Below are 18,122 nucleotides of genomic sequence, written 5' to 3' on the forward strand. Positions count from 1 at the left end.
ATATTATACAACACTACACATTACAGACAATGCAATACTAGTAATGAAGTATAACATGGAGCTCAAAATAAAGAAAATCTTTCCTCCACAAAAATCACTGTTATACTGCAAATACAAAATACTGTGCAATAATGGATTATTATTAACAAACTTAATATCAAGAGGACAATATAAAAAATACAGTACTTTTCAGTAAAATAATATGTATATATGTAATGGTAAAACATTATCTTACTGTACTGCATTATAATAATAACTTTATTTAGGCAAAAGTACAAACATACATACATGGGATATAAGAAGATAGTGTGAATCATGGGTAGGGAAAGTACAGTGCCTGAATCAACTAATTAGCAATGTGTTTCAGGCATAAAAGGGACAAAACAAAAAGACTTTCTAACTAAATGAGATAAATCACAATAATGAATTGAGTTAGATCAATAGGAAATTGCAATTATTACATGATGGTTGGAACAGCAAACATTTCAACTGAACATACTAATTTTTAACCATAAACAGATAAAATACAGTTTTTTTAAATTTTAACATGGCAGATAACAGCAGTAGTACAGGTTCAATAACACCAAAATATAGGTTGACATTTAGGAAGTAATTTAGGTTACACAGAGCTTATCAGGTGGTTCTTAGTTTCTCTTTTAAACTGGTTGAAAGTCTTTGATGTGATTAAGGAGGTTAGTCCACATTTTGGGATCCTCAATTTGTTGAGCATTTCTGCTGTGGTTGAGAAGAGTGAATCAGTCTCGTACCGGACTGGACTGCCTCTTGAAAGAGGCGGAGCCGCGGAAAAAACTCCGGGTTCGGACACCAGGCAAGCAGCACCTGAAACCACGGCTGGGCCGGCCACCAAGGGGCCAAGAGGGCTACTCGCCCCTGGTAAGTTTCCAAGCAAGCCAGGACCTGTAGCAACAGCTGAACTGGGGAAAAGAGGTACAGGAACCCCCCACCTCGACCAGTCCTGCCAAAAGGCATCGATCCCGACAGTCTCACAGTTGGGGAAAGGCGCTACATATACAGGAAGATGCCTCGACTACGCCGACGCGAAGAGGTCCACCTCCAGGCACCCGAACGTCTGACAGAGCCACCTGAATGAGTCGGCGTCGACAGTCCATTCCGTGGACAGGGAAACAAAACGGGACAGGCCATCCGCCAGGACATTGGACACCCCCAGATGTGAACCGCCAGGATAGCCAAACCCCGAGGACTCAACAGACGAGTCACCTGAAGCGACCAACCCCAAAGACCCAAGGACCACATTGAACCCCCTCAGTTCAGGCAATGAACCACCGGGGAGCAGTCCAAATGGAGCTGGCTTGTCGATCCGTGGGTGACCAGAACCCTCCGAAGCACAAAGCACACCACCGCGAACTCCTGCACCGTGCTGTGGACCCGATGGAAGGACAGACCCCACTGCCCCTGGCCGGCCTGGTGAGCACTGGTCACAAAGCCCCAGCTGAGAGACGACTCGTCTGTGAACACATCGAGTGAGGCTCGGGAAGGCACCAAGGCACAGAATCCCGAAGAGGAAGCTGGGGACGTGGCAGCCGACAAGGTCCCCGGGGGACGAACCCAGCGATCGTGAGAGAGGTGGAAGGGATGTCCCCGAAGGAACCAGAACAGTCGACGAAGCCAAACCCGACCCGGCAGGTAGACCAACAGTGCAAAGTTCAGGCTCATGCACAGACCCTCGAGCAACCGCCGGGTGACCCGGGAGCCTCCCAGAAACAAGTATAGGCGAGACCCCAGCCGAAGGAGAGACGCTGGAGGAAGAGACAAGGAAGCGGTCCGAGAGTCCCACACAAGACTCAGCCAGGACCAAACCTGGGAGGGAACCATTTGGGACATCCTCCAGTTCACCAGGAATCCGAACCTGGCGAGCTGGGAAATCACCAAATTCCTGGCGAGCAGACACGCGGACCAATTGGGAGCCCAGGCGGGAAACCCAAGGCCAAGAGAAACAACCCGAAAACCCCACAAATCGTGAGACCAGGTGTGAGTGAAAAGAGCAAGCCTCTGTTCACTCACAAGGGAGGAAAACCCCCATACACTCGGGGCGGCCAAATGCCAAGCAGCGAAAGGCCAACCGAGGAAGACCCAAGGCGACTTGTGGAAGGGAACCCCAAGCTCCAAGGGTGGTACTTACAGGGAAGGAGACCCAAAGCACATGTATCTTCTTGAGGTTATCTTGAGATGATTTCGGGGCTTTAGTGTCCACGCGGCCCGGTCCTCGACCTCCACCCCCAAGAAGCAGCCCGTGACAGCTGACTAACACCCAGGTACCTATTTTACTGCTAGGTGACAGGAGCATAGGGTGAAAGAAACTCTGCCCATTGTTTCTCGCCGGCGCCCGGGATCGAACCCGGGACCACAGGATCACAAGTCCAGTGTGCTGTCCGCTCGGCCGACCGGCTCCCTCGTAGCCCGTAGCGTACTGTAGCCCGAGTACCTGAGAATATTACTCCCAGCTCACACGACCACCGTAAGAGCAGCACCGAAAACAATGAACAGCACTGAGAGAAGACTGGAGCTGGAGCCACACGACCGTGCACGATCCCATCAGCCGAGGAACTGGGGTGGTGATCGCCAGCACAGGGGGTCTGGGGCTTCCCCTTTACCCTCCCGGGGAGGGGGGAGCTGTGCAGACATGTGGCGCGGCTCGTGTGACGTCATGCTTGTTTGCTCATTTTTCTTTTGGAGAGTTCTGTCCACTTGTTTGACGATTTTCGTTGTTAACCAGAATAGGGGTTTGTTTTGTAGCGCTTATCTTTCTGGGTGCCTGTCCCAGTCAATGGAAGATATAGAATGCTCTAAATCACATGTGCATTTCTATGGGCCATTGCTCCTTCGTCCTCTGTGAGGGGGCCAGGTTCTGTCTCGTGGTCCCCGGTAGGCCTAGAACTCCACTGACATCGACTGATGCAAAATAGTTAGGGTATCCATATCAGCCATGGATAGCTCCTGGGAGCCGTAGGCTTTCCTCCCAGAAAATAAAGAACTAAGATCATAATTGTTTGTGAAAAAGCAAAGGTTGTTTGCAACGGCTGACACGCTACAGCAGACATGATATTCAATGAAACAACCAGTTTGACGCTGCACTGTACTGCAAAGCCAGACTAACAACAACGGAGAACACACAGTAATTGTATACAGTACTGTAAAGCTCACCCTACAACAGCATAGCAAAATATATAATCAAATAAATTATTATCTAACATTTGAATACTACAGCCTTTCACTCCAAATAGTGGAACAAAATGCCCACCTGCCCCCTCTGTTTAGTGTGTGCTTCAATGTGCAGCCTCCTACACAATCCTCCAAAAATATTTTAAACAACTTCAAATCATAAAACACTTTTAATTAGGTATTTTAAAAATGTTGAAAAGTTATCACACAATTACTGTATAGTAATTTGACTATAAAACCAGCGTTGAATGTAATGTAATGCCATTTTCTGGGCGATTCCCATTAGCTCTCCGGAGCTATCCAGGATGAATGGATATGAATAACTTTCTGGCATCAGTCAATGTGCTTGGAGTTCTTGCCAACCAGGGATCATGAGCCACAACCTGGCCCCCTCAGAGAGGCACGAGGAGCAATGGCCTATAGAAACCCCCTGTGGTTGAGAGCATTCTGTGTCTACCCTCAAACGGGACAGGCACCCAGAAAGGTAGGCGCCCCAAAACAAACCCCTATTCTGATGAAACTATTGCTACCGAAAGCCGAACGAGTGGACAGAACTTTCCAAACGAAAATTAGCAAACGAGCACGACGTCATCATGCCGCCGCTGCTGTCTGCGCAACCCCCCCTCCCCGGGAAGGGGAAGGGAGAGCCCCAGACCCTCACGCCAGCGACTCAACCTTCAGTTCTTAGGCTGGATGTCAAAACACGCGAAAAAACACTGCCAACTTGGGGGTGGGGAGGGAGGGAAGCCGGGGAGCCTCCGGGACTCAACCAGAAAATGGCTGTGTTTTGGTATACCACCAAAACACAGAAGAAAATACACACATACACCACCCCCCCACCCCTACAACTGCTAAGGGGAAACCACGAAGGCAGACCCCCCACCATGCAGAAAACACAAACAAAAGAAAACCCCCACAAAAGGACAACTTACCCAGGCAGAACAGAGCCGGCCGCTATAATTAATCAAAACTTGCTGTGCAGTAAACCGAGCACCTACCAGTAACAAAAACTACCCCTTACCCAGGGACACACAAGGGCAAGAAAACCCAAGCAGACCCCGAGGGCGGCCAAGTACCGAGCAGTAAAAGGCACAGCAGAAGCAGATACCATGGTGAATTGTGGAAGGTGGCCCCCAAGCCCTAAGGGCAGTACTTACCGAGCACCTAGGGAAGGTAGCCCTAGATGCATGCAGCCCGAGTACCTTGGAATATTACTCCTGGCTCACACACTACCTGGAGAGACAGCCCATGCCACCAGACACAGAACTGAGACAAAAAATTCCGGAGCCAAAGGCACAAGACTTTCCCAGAATCACATCAGCCAAGAACTGAAGGTTGGGTCGCTGGTGCGAGGGTCTGGAGAGGTCTGGAGGGGAGGGTTGCACAGACAGGGGCGCAGCAGCATGATGACATTTGCCAATTTTCGTTTGGGGGAGTTCTGTCCACTCGTTCGGCTTTCAGTGCCAATTAGTTTCACCAGAATAGGGGTATGTTTTGGGGTGCCTATCTTTCTGGGTGCTTGTCCCGTTTGATGGCAGACATAGAATGCTCCCAACCACATGGGGGGGGTCTTCTATAGGCCATTGCTCATGCCTCTTGAGGGGGGGCCAGGTTCTGGCTCATGGTCCTCAGTAGGCAAAAACTCCAAGCACATTGAATGATGCCAGAAAGTTATACATATCCATTCAGCCTGGATAGCTCCGGGGAGCCGATGCCTCCCCCCCCCCCTAGAAACAAACAGCATTGAATGTAATGAAATGCCATTTTCTGGGCGAGTCCCGGAGGCTCCCGGAGCTATCCAGGCTGATAGGGATAGTCTAAACTTTTGGTATCAGTCGATGTGGGTAGAGTTCTAGGCTTACCGGGGACCACGGCCAGAACCTGGCCCCTCCCCCCCTCAGAGAGGCACGAGGAGCAATGGCCTATAGAAATGCACATGTGATTTTGGAGCATTCTATATCTGCCATTGACCGGGACAGGCACCCAGAAAGGTAAGCACCTCAAAACAAACCCCTATTCTGGTAAAACCAACAAAAATAACAAAACAAATGAACAGAACTCCCCCAAGGAAAAACAAGCAAACAAGCATGACGTCACACGAGCCGTGCCTCATGTCTGCGCAGCTCCCCGGTCCCCAGGAGGGGGGAAGGGGGAGCCCCAGACCCTCGCGCTGGCGATCAACACCTCCAATTCCGAGGCTGGATATAAAAAAAAAAATGCAAAAACCGCCTACCGCAGGGAGGGAGGGTTACCGGGGAGCCTCCGGATTCACCCAGAAAATGGCGTTTCATAACATTCCACGCTGGTTTTCTGGGGGAAGCCCCTATGGCTCCCCGGAGCTACTTCACCAAAGAATAAGGAAAAAAGGGGACTTACCCGGGAGGCGGTCAGTGTTCCACACCTCAACTCGAAGTTGAGACAGGCTGCAGCCGCTGACCCAAAGCGACACAGGCCCAACTAGGCCCAAGAACGTCCACAAGGTAGAGTGCAGCCAGGACCCTGTTCGACCGCCAAAAACCTCGTGCCCGAATGTCAGCCCAAGACATGTTCCCAAAAATGCCAGCAACAGCAGGGAACTTACCAACGTCATAGGCATGGGGATAGACCGCAGGCTGGCTAGACTTAATAACCCTGTGGACGACCTAAACCTATCCTGCAATGCGCGAGCTGCCTGCACTCGAATAACATCATCATCAGATTGGGTGAACTGAGTCACATACAAGCAACAAAACTCACAGGACTCTGGGTCAAACGTGTACCTGACCCAACAGGCAGCATGACAGAGGCAAAAACAATGAGAGTCGCCCTGAGACAAGGGGACAGAGCAACCCTCAAACTCACAAAAAGTGAGAGGAGACTCAGGGGTCACATCCATTGGACCTGAGCATCCCGCGGAGTTTTCCAGGGGCCCTTAGACTGGGTCTGCTAAGGGTTATTCCAGGCAGGGTACTGCTAACCGACACATCCAAGCTTCCAACCAACACTGCTAAAGCTGAACCCTTGGGACGTGTCCACTCGCGAGGGCGAAGCAGGGGGTACCACCAAACACAAACAACCCTAAGATAAAGGGGGGAGGGACACCAAGGCAGACCCCACCCTCCTGCCAGGCAAAAACAAAGAGAAAAGAAAAACCTCACAAGAGGACAGTGTACCCAGAAGGAACAGAGCCAGCCACTGTTATAGGTGAAAACTAGCTGGGCAGTACCCCGTGCCCCTACCAGTGCAAAAACTACCAAGGCAAACAAGGGAGGAATCCCCCAAACACTCGGGCGGTCAATCACCAAGCAGCGAAAGACCAACAGAGGTAGACCCAAGGGGACTTGTTGAAGGTAACCCCCAAGCCCCACGGGCAGTACTTACAGGGCACTTCTTAGGGAAGTTAGCCCTAAGCGCATGCAGCCCGAGTACCCTGGAATATGTCTCCCAGCTCACACACCACCAACGGGGAGTACTGAACCCAGGCACAGCACAAAGAGAATCTGGATCTGGAGCCACAACGACTAAGCCTTATCCAATCAGCCAAGGAACTGAAGGTGTGGATTGCCAGCGTGAGGGTCTTTGGCTACCCCGTCCCCTCCCGGGAAGGGGGTAGCTGCGCAGACATGCAGCGCAGCTCGTGTGACCTCATGCTTGTTTGCTGGTTTTCCCTTGGGGAAGTTCTGTCCATTTGTTTCGTTATTTTCATTGGTTTTACCAGAATAGGGGTTTGTTTTGAGGCGCTTACGTTTCTGGGTGCTTCTCCCGGTCGATGGCAGATACCGAATGCTCTAAAATTACATGTGCATTTCTATAGGCAATTTCTCCTCGTGCCTCTCTGAGGGGGGCCAGGTTTTGGGCGTGGTCCCCGGTAGGCCTAGAACTCCACCCACATCGATGGATGCCAAAAGTTAGGACTATCCCTATCAGCCTGGATAGCTCTGGGGCGCCATAGGGGCTTCCCCCAGAAAATACTGTATATTGTTATCTACTTTCATATAAATACAAAGACAAAATGAAATATAAAAGCTAATAAGAATCACCAGGAATAAGTAGGATTCATTGTGATCCTACAATGTGAAGATACACAAATAATTGGAAAAGGGATGTCCTGTCTAATTATCCCTGTGTAATGTCTTCAGTACATTAGAATACTGTCAATACCAGCAATTAATCTACCTTCTGACAGAAGAAAATATAACACAGTCAAACTACAGTAGTTATTTGATAGAGGAAACACACTCAAACATATAATACCTTATAACACTAATAAATATGATACACTAAATGAGTATACCTTAGAGTAAGTTTAATTACAATATACTTTGATGACCAAAAACAAGATAGATTACAACACAGCATGCAATATATAACACAGTCAAATGCAAAAAACTAACAGCTATCCTTTAAAATGTTGTATGCTAATTAAGTGAGCAACAAGTTAACAATACAATATTTACCATCATAAGACAATAAAGCCTACTTCACCCTTTATTCATAACCAATATATTCTTAATTACCAGTATTGCTGGATAATCAATGACTATGTTACAGCATGTTTTGCTACAAGATAACACTCGAAGCCTCCTCAATCATAATTTTACCTATTTTAATTTTTCAGTGGTTAACACTCATCAACTTAAATATGTATAATTCAATTGCAGAAACAAATAGAAAGGAAGATTGCTTTCAGAGATAACTTTTGATGCCTTCTTTTAATAATCACTTACTTGCTTCAGAGGTAACTTGATTAAAATCAATTTGTAACAAACTAAAAAGCTCAAGGTAAAGTTATCTCTATTGAAAAATTATCTCCAATTTACTAAAACGAAATTAAGAAATTAGTAACAGAGAATTGAGAAAGTGAAATCAGCTGTTGTACAGACCAAGAAAACCTAAGAAGAATTGCAAACACCTGAGAAGGCACTGCAACACCCAAGAGGGCAGTGCAACACCCTAGAGGGCAGTGCAACACCCTAGAGGGCAGTGCAACACCCTAGAGGGCACTGCAACACCCTAGAGGGCACTGCAACACCCTAGAGGGCAGTGCAACACCCTAGAGGGCAGTGCAACACCTTAGAGGGCACTGCAACACCCTAGAGGGCACTGCAACACCCTAGAGGGCACTGCAACACCCTAGAGGGCAGTGCAACACCCTAGAGGGCACTGCAACACACGAGAGGGCAGTGCATAACCATAGAGGGCAGTGCAACACCCTAGAGGGCAGTGTAACACCCTAGAGGGCACTGCAACACACGAGAGGGCAGTGCATAACCATAGAGGGCAGTTCAACACCCTAGAGGGCAGTGCAACACCCTAGAGGGCAGTGCAACACCCTAGAGGGCACTGCAACACCCTAGAGGGCACTGTAACACCCTAGAGGGCACTGCAACACCCAAGAGGGCTGCAACACCCTAGAGGGCAGTGCAACACCCTAGAGGGCACTGCAACACACGAGAGGGCAGTGCATAACCATAGAGGGCAGTGCAACACCCTAGAGGGCAGTGCAACACCCTAGAGGGCACTGCAACACACGAGAGGGCAGTGCATAACCATAGAGGGCAGTTCAACACCCTAGAGGGCAGTGCAACACCCTAGAAGGCACTGCAACACCCTAGAAGGCACTGCAACACCCAAGAGGGCTGTGCAACACCCAAGAGGGCTGTGCAACACCCTAGAGGGCAGTGCAACTCCCAAGATGGCACAGCAACACCCGAGAGGGCACTGCAACACCCGAGAGGGCACTGCAACACCCGAGAGGGCACTGCAACACCCGAGAGGGCACTGCAACACCCGAGAGGGCACTGCAACACCCGAGAGGGCACTGCAACACCCGAGAGGGCACTGCAACACCCGAGAGGGCACTGCAACACCCGAGAGGGCACTGCAACACCCGAGAAGGCATAGTACAAGACAGCTTGGTAAAACAGTGTGGTTATAACAGTAAATGTCATAAAAAAAATGAAAGAATTACAGGAGTAACAGCTTTTTTTTATACAAAATTCAGAAGTAACATGGCCAGAGAAATCTAAAGGGAAATCAATCCAAGATTTGCATAGGAAGGATCTGGTATGTTATGCAGTGTAATTTCTTTGTGCCTAGACAATACTTGAATTAAAAATTCCATTGGAATTTTTAATTCAAGGGGGTGGGACCTTTGACAAGATGTCGGCTTCTTGTCTCCACTGAAGTCACTCGACATGGTGCCCTTCATGTAAATTTGGGCAAATATACTTCTAAAATTTAGTACATACAGTAGAATATCTTTAAATCAAATTCTAATTAACCAATACTCAAAAAAAAATGTAAAATGTTAAATTTGTGTAGTGTAATCTTCTACAGTGCGACATTTATACTACAATATATGAGTTAGGAAGTAAAGGAAGGAGCATCATTTCCATATTTACCAATTTCTTGCACCACATGCCAGCTCATATTCAAAAGTATTTATATACTGTACAGTACATCATTTATATTTTTATTTAGACCCACTGTATATAATTTTGTAAGTAAACCCTTGCTGTGTGAATACTGTGTTTCTGTAAACCTCAACCATATTCGAGTAGTGCACACTTACCTGTACTGTACTGTACTGTATATGGTTAAAATATTATGACATTCATGACTCAAAAATTAACTTTTTTTTAACGAAAATAGTCAGCAACGTAATGTGCAAAACGTTTGGGGAGACACCATGCAAGAATATAATACAGAAAGTGCAGAAAACACACAATAACTGCAAGGAATCACAAGGACAGATCGAGATATTGTGGCAATGCACACTGAAACAATGACTGGGTTGCGCAAATCTTACACTACAAATCTGCCATTTGACAGTTAGAATATTAGTGTTTTAAAAATTAATTTGTCTGAATTTACACATAGCATAGGTTTACTAAATTTTATTTATTTATATATTTTAATAGTTATTTACCTGTTACCCAAACCATGTGGGATTGACTAGTCCCAAATAACTGGGAAGTTCATAGAACACATCCACCAATCATCTTTGTACTCTATGGCCACAATACTTCTGGGAAAGCTGCTAAACCTTTCTAATAAGCTCTATTTTCTGTTCAATGCTCACTATCGCATGTTTTCTTTCCAATGGTCCACTAGCAGAAGCAATAATTGAAATGTTACCTTAGTTTTGAGTGAAACATATTGAAAGAATATTTTTTGTACTTTTTACGATGGCTGGCCCAGAAACCCCACAGAAGTGAACAGAAAATGTCACACAAATAGATGCACCATTTTGGAAATTTGTGTTTGAATAAGTTACCGGTAAATTTCTATACGTTATATATACTGTATTCATATTATAGTACACAACCTATTATGTATGATTCTTTCTTTTTAATATATACAGTAACTGATCTATTTTAGTATATGATAGGTCCCAAAATTTTAATGAAGAATGGATCCATGTCTTCTGTGATGTGATCACATTCATGCAGCGGGTGACCGTGACACCTCTCGACTCTTAACAAGTTAAAGTTAATTTTAGTTCAATTTACAGTAAATCAAATTAAGAAGTAATACTAATGTAATTGTGTTATTAATATACTGTACAGTATGTGGAAACAAGTATTCTACTGATTGCAAGAAAAACTACAACTTTTGAAATTTTTGTGGACACAATGTAAGACAATCAGAATACAAGATTCTGGTCATCATACAACAGATGGGATCCACTCTATATGATCTGAATTAGTGAGCGATCTCTGTACTGTACGGTGCTGCGTATGACTGTAAACAGTTGTAACAACTACGTCAGAAATTGTGTAGCAGCTACTTACACATCTGCAGGAATTGCAAGTGCTACAAATGATGTCCACACGTTTCCCAGAATTGAGCAGTTTCTTCATTAATCAAATAATGAACGGCGTTGCTCCAAACAGAGTCAGGTCGATAGGATTGTAAGGCTGTCTGACCACAGCATCAGGAGCATTCTCAACACAGCTCAGCCAGAAGCAAAACCACCTTTGATCTGCCTCAAACCTAGCCATCCCAGCAGACAAATTTGTTTACAGCTACCAGCCATCACCATCTCTGCCACCATCTGCACTCTACAGCCTCATCTTATGGCTCGCCTTGTCACGATACTGTCGTACCATACAACCATTACAGCTACCAGCCATCACCATCTCTGCCACCATCTGCACTCTACAGCCTCATCTTATGGCTCGCCTTGTCACGATACTGTCGTACCATACAACCATTACAGCTACCAGCCATCACCATCTCTGCCACCATCTGCACTCTACAGCCTCATCTTATGGCTCGCCTTGTCACGATACTGTCGTACCATACAACCATTACAGCTACCAGCCATCACCATCTCTGCCACCATCTGCACTCTACAGCCTCATCTTATGGCTCGCCTTGTCACGATACTGTCGTACCATACAACCACCACCGCTGTAACCATTTACATCAAATATATATCTAGTTACCATATTGCATTTGTCCAACCTGTCAAGGTGACTAAAAGTGTTTAGACTGCTTAAGTCTGTAGTCAAATCATCCACAGTACATGGCCATGCAAATGTAAAATGATTATAAACATTCACATTCAGCACACTGCCTGCCACTCAAAATCTGAGCTGAATTATGTTCACCATATGACTGGTATTCTAATTTGGGGTACCCGGCATGAATACCAAGAAATACCAGTACATACACACACACACACACACACACACACACACACACACACACACACACACACACACACACACACACACACACACACACACACACATAGGGAAGCCACTGAACTAACTTCATTTGTCTTTTGACCAACAGAATATTAAAATACAATACTGTACAATATAAAAAAAATTTACATATTACGAATATTAAAAATGATTGTATTTATCTAATACCTGCAGGCTGATGCCTCAACCTCTCACGAAAGTGGAAAGCAATAATAATAGTAATAATAATAATGACAATGTGGGTACATCAGTATGAGTACACATGGACACGTACAATCACACCCAAAAGGGTTTGTATAGGGCTAAATGATTACAGCGTCAGCAAAATCCAATAAAAATGAATAGAAATTAAAAGTGAGAGAAACATCTGAAAATTTGCACTTTGCTCTGATTAATCAAATGTAACTGGCATATACAGGAAAGTAAACCAAATAAGAAATACAGTAACATTATACCATACATTACTGTACTGTATAGTTAATAAGAGTACAGTACAAGTTTGCTCGAAAATATAAACCTTTGGATAATATAGCTTCTATATATTACTTGGCTATTCTAGATTACAAGTAAGAGAGGAATACATTCACAAAATAATGAAGATATGGCAAAAACATATATTTTTTAAAACTTTACTATTTTCATGCAGAATTTTGCTGTTTAATAAAAGTGAGCTTCACAAAAATAGGAACTGAGAGCCTCTTAGAAACTTCAAGGGAACATATGTCAACTATTTACACTGAAGCTTTTGTCATTAATTGGCAATAACAAGTTCAACAGAAGCATCTATTACACAAAGTCTTAACACCCAGTAAAAGGCATCATACTACCTTATCTTTAACAAACGATACTTTATATTATGCAATAAAACAGTCTGCAAACCATGACGCATTTCCCAAACTTGTCATGCATGCATAATAAAACAAAATTCCATCAATAAGGCTAAGGTCAATCCATGATCTACAAATAATCTTGAATCAAATAAAGTGAATTTTTTGTTACTATTCTTTTATTAATCTTTGTCAAATAAGCCATCAAACATGACACGCAATTTAAGTAAACATTTACATATTAGAGAATACTGCAAGCAGTGGATGATCACTGTATAATAAACTTGAAAATAGAGAAAAACAACATTTTTTGGAGCTCATAATAATGTTACTTATCAAATGCACGAGCACCATTAAAACACCACAAGATTTCTCTGCGAGTAAAACAAGTACGCATGCCATGTGTAACAAATATAGCCAAAGTAAACTCACGTTAAGAGCATATTTTTTGCAACCCTAATAACTTTGATCAAACAACTTTCTGCATGCAACAACTCAACAGCTCAAAACTAATATTATTTACTACAATATGCATAGAGAAAATGTGCAGTGCTGTACTAGGAAGTCTATAGAACATATTGACCTTTCGAGTGCATGACTATCTAATTTCCAAAAATCTTGGAGCCACATATATCTAAACTGCAAAGATAAAGTATGTTGCAGCATATTAACTCAAGTTAATCATGTCTCAATTGCTACTGAACAGTGACATGAGTGACACTGATCAATTACTGAATATGCTTTTAAGTCACTTTAATCTCAACCTCTTCCTACCTGTGTCAGAAAAAGACCATTTCCAAAATGCTCCACACAATAAATGTATCAACAATGAAATGTGATGTTTGAGAAGAGCCCTGAATCTTACAGCCTTAAATGAAATCGTGAATGATGAAGCCGAGATACACTGAGCACCATGCCATACATAACTTATAAAACCAAAAGTAAATCAAATAGTATGGCTACCTGTAATATCTAGAGTATATGCATCAGCCATAAACTTCCAGCTATTTCACAACAGAAGAAACAAGACCTTATGTAAGCCTAGGCAGACGTCAAAGAGCTAACAACTGAAGCAATATATCTAATCCCAAATGAGACATTGGGCAGTAATGAAACATTATAATATCTTCATGTCCTCTTAACATGCAATGGTAAACTTGAATAAGTAACAAATACTGTAACAAGTAATTCATTAAAGACTTTGAGTATAATCTTCAAATATATCTAACAACTGAGATCAAATGAGGTACAGTATTTACTAACATACCAGGTAAGTGCCAATGTGTCCAAAATCAAGTTCGGCGCATCAATGCATTCATCCAAGCGTCTATTTTGTCGGAACATAATATTTGACTAAAAATGCAAACACTATTAAGATCTACCTAAATAGTATTTGCATTCTTGGTCAAATATTATGACAAAATAGTGTGTTGGAGGAACAATTGGTATTTAATTTTGGCTGCAGTTGTCCTTAGCCAAGTATGTTAGTAAATGCCTCCAAAAGAGGCTTTTACAGCACAGGACTAGTTAACTTTATTAATCAAACAAAATATTAAAGAAGAGAATATTAAAAGTCATCATCAACTTCCATAGCCTGTGTATGATAGTTATTGGGTATCAACTTTATAAATTTAAGAATGATCATACCAAACGTGACTGATGACAAGACTCAAGTGACAAGACTACTGTACCTATCAGCAGGACCTGAACAATCAACTGGCATCCATCAAATTTGGTTTGAACCAAATTTGACAATATTCTAAATACCACTATAAAAGTCAAAATTGTCTACATTGTGATATAAATTATACTACCAGAACCTAGCACAAGTTTACTGGTTGGAAATGTTTGGATGTTAACAAGTGTCGAGAGATTGAGATAAACATTACCTACACCATGTACAGCTGTCTCCTGGGCTCAGGCCTTCTCACAGTCGGCTATTGTTCTTTCTCTGGCTATTCTTAATACTAACTTCAAGTTGACAATTATTCCTTATAAAATATATATTGTTTCATCTTATATTTTATAAGGAATAATAAAAGTAGCACAAGCATTTGCTTCAATAACGTTGTGTTTGTTGTAAGTGGCAGTGCAACAATGATGGGGCTCAGGTATAGCAGTTTATTATTATTCAGCCAAGTACTCTAATTATGCAACAGGTAACTTTAGGAAATTACAAAATATTTGAATGAAATGAAACCAAATAAAATACTTATTTATAATTAAATTAGCTTTACTGTTTAATATAATAAAATTAAGCAATGCACTGATATGGTGTGTTAATTTTAGATTTTTAAATGCTTTAACATTATTAAAATGCTGGAACAATATAAGTAAAAAATATATAGTTCCTGACCTTAAAAAAGATCATTACATCAGAAATGGAAAACCAGGCCTTTGATATGGATATTTTGATACATAGGCTACGAGCTGCCAAGTATAGGGTAGTTTCACACTGAGCTTCTCGGGTAAGTTTTAATAAATCTGGAAACAAATGTGGAGGAACAATGTTTTCCAGTATTCTTCAGTCATTCACTTGTGATTTACTACAGGAGTAGAGGAAATTAACACGAGTCCTGTTGGAAGCAGACAATTTAATACATTAATATAATTTTGCCATATATAAGCTAACACAAATAATGTACCTGAAAAAAAAAAACAGCTAGAATGTTGCTTACACGAGAACCAATAATAATGATGTCTGAATACTTGACAAAAAAGTTGTATGTCACTGCATACACAGTACATAGTAATGCAATACAGTCATTTATCACAATGACAAAGAGCAGAGAGGAAGATGTTGACAAAATAATTAGTTGAAGTGCAGTAATTATTCAACAGGACAATGAAATGTATCTTTTAACATTACTGTAACAATGTAACTTGCCTGAAACGCTTTGTGTAATAGTGACTTCATAAGTATGTGTAACTCCTTTCCCTACAATTGAACATTTACTCTTAAGTTCTTTGTACACACATTCTTTTGAATAAACATTGAATTGAATTGAATATAACTTTTTGAATATAACGAGGGTTGGTTAGGTTAGGTTAGGTTAGGTTAGGTTAGGTTAGGTAGGGTTGGTTAGGTTCGGTCATATATCTACGTTAATTTTAACTCCAATAAAAAAAAATTGACCTCATATATAATGAAATGGGTAGCTTTATCATTTCATAAGAAAAAAATTTGAGAAAATATATTAATTCAGGAAAACTTGGCTTATTAGGCAAATCGGACCTTGAATAGCAGGTCGAGTACGATGTTCTGGCTACTAGGTACAACATAATAAATAAATTATATATATATATATATATATATATATATATATATATATATATATATATATATATATATATATATATATATATATATATTATTAAATATGACCGAAAAAGAACGTTTAACGATGCATAAGCAACAGGGCTCCATTAAGGAACATATAATCTCTTCCCACAAACAAACCATCACCAGAGAAATCTTAGCAAACAACACAGAAATCATCAATAGATACAGCGATAGCAGGCGGCTCGCCGTCTGCGAGGCACTACACATCAAGAAGTCAACACCAGCAATCAACAGCCAATTAATGCACAACTATATTCTACCCACTTCAAGACTCCGCTCCAATATAGAAGCATCAAGAAATATGGACCAATAGGCTTTCTACAATTACTTCCATTCAATACCCATTGTTTCGTGTTCTGTCTTGTGTTGGAATTTAATACCCATTGAATACCCATTGTTGAAAGTTCGTTTTTCACCTCAGCCACCTCACCCAAATGTAGATATAAACCTCGAAGATATGTAAGCTCTATTCAGTTTCAGTTGTGTGTTTGTAAACTAAAGTCTTTGAAAATGTAATAAGTTTTACGAAACGCGCTCAAGTGTCGCGTCAGACTAGAAATAATAATGAATTTTGGAGAATTGATCTTTGAATTACCATCAACAGTGAAAAGAAACATAAGAAAGATAGAGAAAATTCGTGTTAGAATTATTAATCTTACTTTTTCGGTCATATTTAATTATATATGTCTACAGGAAAGACTGCTACCAAAATATACTAATATATATTTTATTTATTTATATATATATATATATATATATATATATATATATATATATATATATATATATATATATATATATATATATATATATATACTGTTTTTCACTCACCTATATAACAGAAGAGTTTCATAATGTAGTGACTCTCAAGTCAATAAAGGAGGGTGACTGCCTGGCCCGCAGAGGTACACCCACAACTCTGTTTCTATCTAACCTGCCTGAAAAAGATTAAAATTTAAAAAACCAGCGTTGAATGTAATGAAACGGCATTTTCTGGGTGAGACCCGGAGGCTTCCCGGAGCTTATCCAGGCTGATATGCTAATGTCAGACTCTGACATCAGTCATGTGTATGGAGTTCTTATGGGCCTACCGGGGACCACGAGCCAGAACCTGGCCCCCCTCAGAGAGGCATGGGGAGCAATGGCCTATAAAAACCCCCATGTGGTTGGAAGTGTCGGAAAACCCGACACCATTTACTAATATTAAATTACAATATGCAGATAATATTGCTGCTGTTGTATACACAAGTTAACCCATAGAAAACGTAGCTTGTAATGGAATTTTCCGTCAATAGAAAACGGCATATCATTGCCACATAGTACTATAAATTCACCAGCTATTCTGTTGGGAATTATTCTTAAATACCGTACTCTTTGGATTTTTACCATCATAAATACATCTCATTTGAATTAACTTAATTATCAGTATCAAAATATAGTAAATGTGACCCTTCTATCACATATTGACATCTGGACAAGGAGAGCCAGGCATCAGTGGTGAGGGAGGTCAGCCATTGTTAAGATCATAGTGGCAGGAGCAAATTCAGCTCCTATAATTCTCTTGGACGAAGTGTTATGGAGATCAAATTAGTGTTCTACTATCATCAACACGCAGTCAACATAAACAAGGGAAGTGCCTTGCCAAAACCCGTTTATCAAATCATTTCTGGCCAGTTAATGTTAAGTAGATTAGGGCGAACCGGTTACGACACGAACGAGCCACTAAATACAGGTAATTAAGCCTTGGTCCTTATCTAATAATATATAAATGTTTCATCTGATATAGCTGTCATATATTAGGATTCCGGCTTTACAGCTAGTGCCCTTTGACAGGAACAAGAAGAGGAAGCAAGAATTAATCTCGGTACATCAGTTACTTGGGTGATGAAAGCTAGCCTCTCACAAGGATAATTTGGTGTCTACATCCTAGTTATACCTGGTGGACTAAGCCTACCATACAATAAGATAAGGCACCTCCAATCTTATTAACTAATATATGTAGTTTAATACTGTAGTTTGATTGGCTGCATATACATACATTTAATATAAACCCCC

At 42.0% G+C, this 18,122-nt stretch overlaps 1 protein-coding gene across 1 annotated transcript in view; it reads right to left on the reverse strand.

Annotated features, from left to right (window-relative positions):
• LOC123774005 (protein wntless) overlaps positions 1-18,122 on the reverse strand; it is a 49,434-nt gene that overhangs the window by 28 nt on the left and 31,284 nt on the right. Inside the window, exons 10-11 of the mRNA XM_045768063.2 lie at positions 16,899-17,005; positions 1-15,300 (exon numbers count right to left, since the gene is read on the reverse strand). The exon at positions 1-15,300 is cut by the window's left edge and continues 28 nt beyond it. Coding sequence (XP_045624019.2) covers positions 16,917-17,005 — 89 coding nt within the window. The 3' untranslated portion in view covers positions 1-15,300; positions 16,899-16,916. The remainder of the gene's footprint in view (positions 15,301-16,898; positions 17,006-18,122) is intronic.

This window comes from Procambarus clarkii, chromosome 91 (assembly GCF_040958095.1).
Source record: "Procambarus clarkii isolate CNS0578487 chromosome 91, FALCON_Pclarkii_2.0, whole genome shotgun sequence".
Taxonomy (NCBI): domain Eukaryota; kingdom Metazoa; phylum Arthropoda; class Malacostraca; order Decapoda; family Cambaridae; genus Procambarus; species Procambarus clarkii.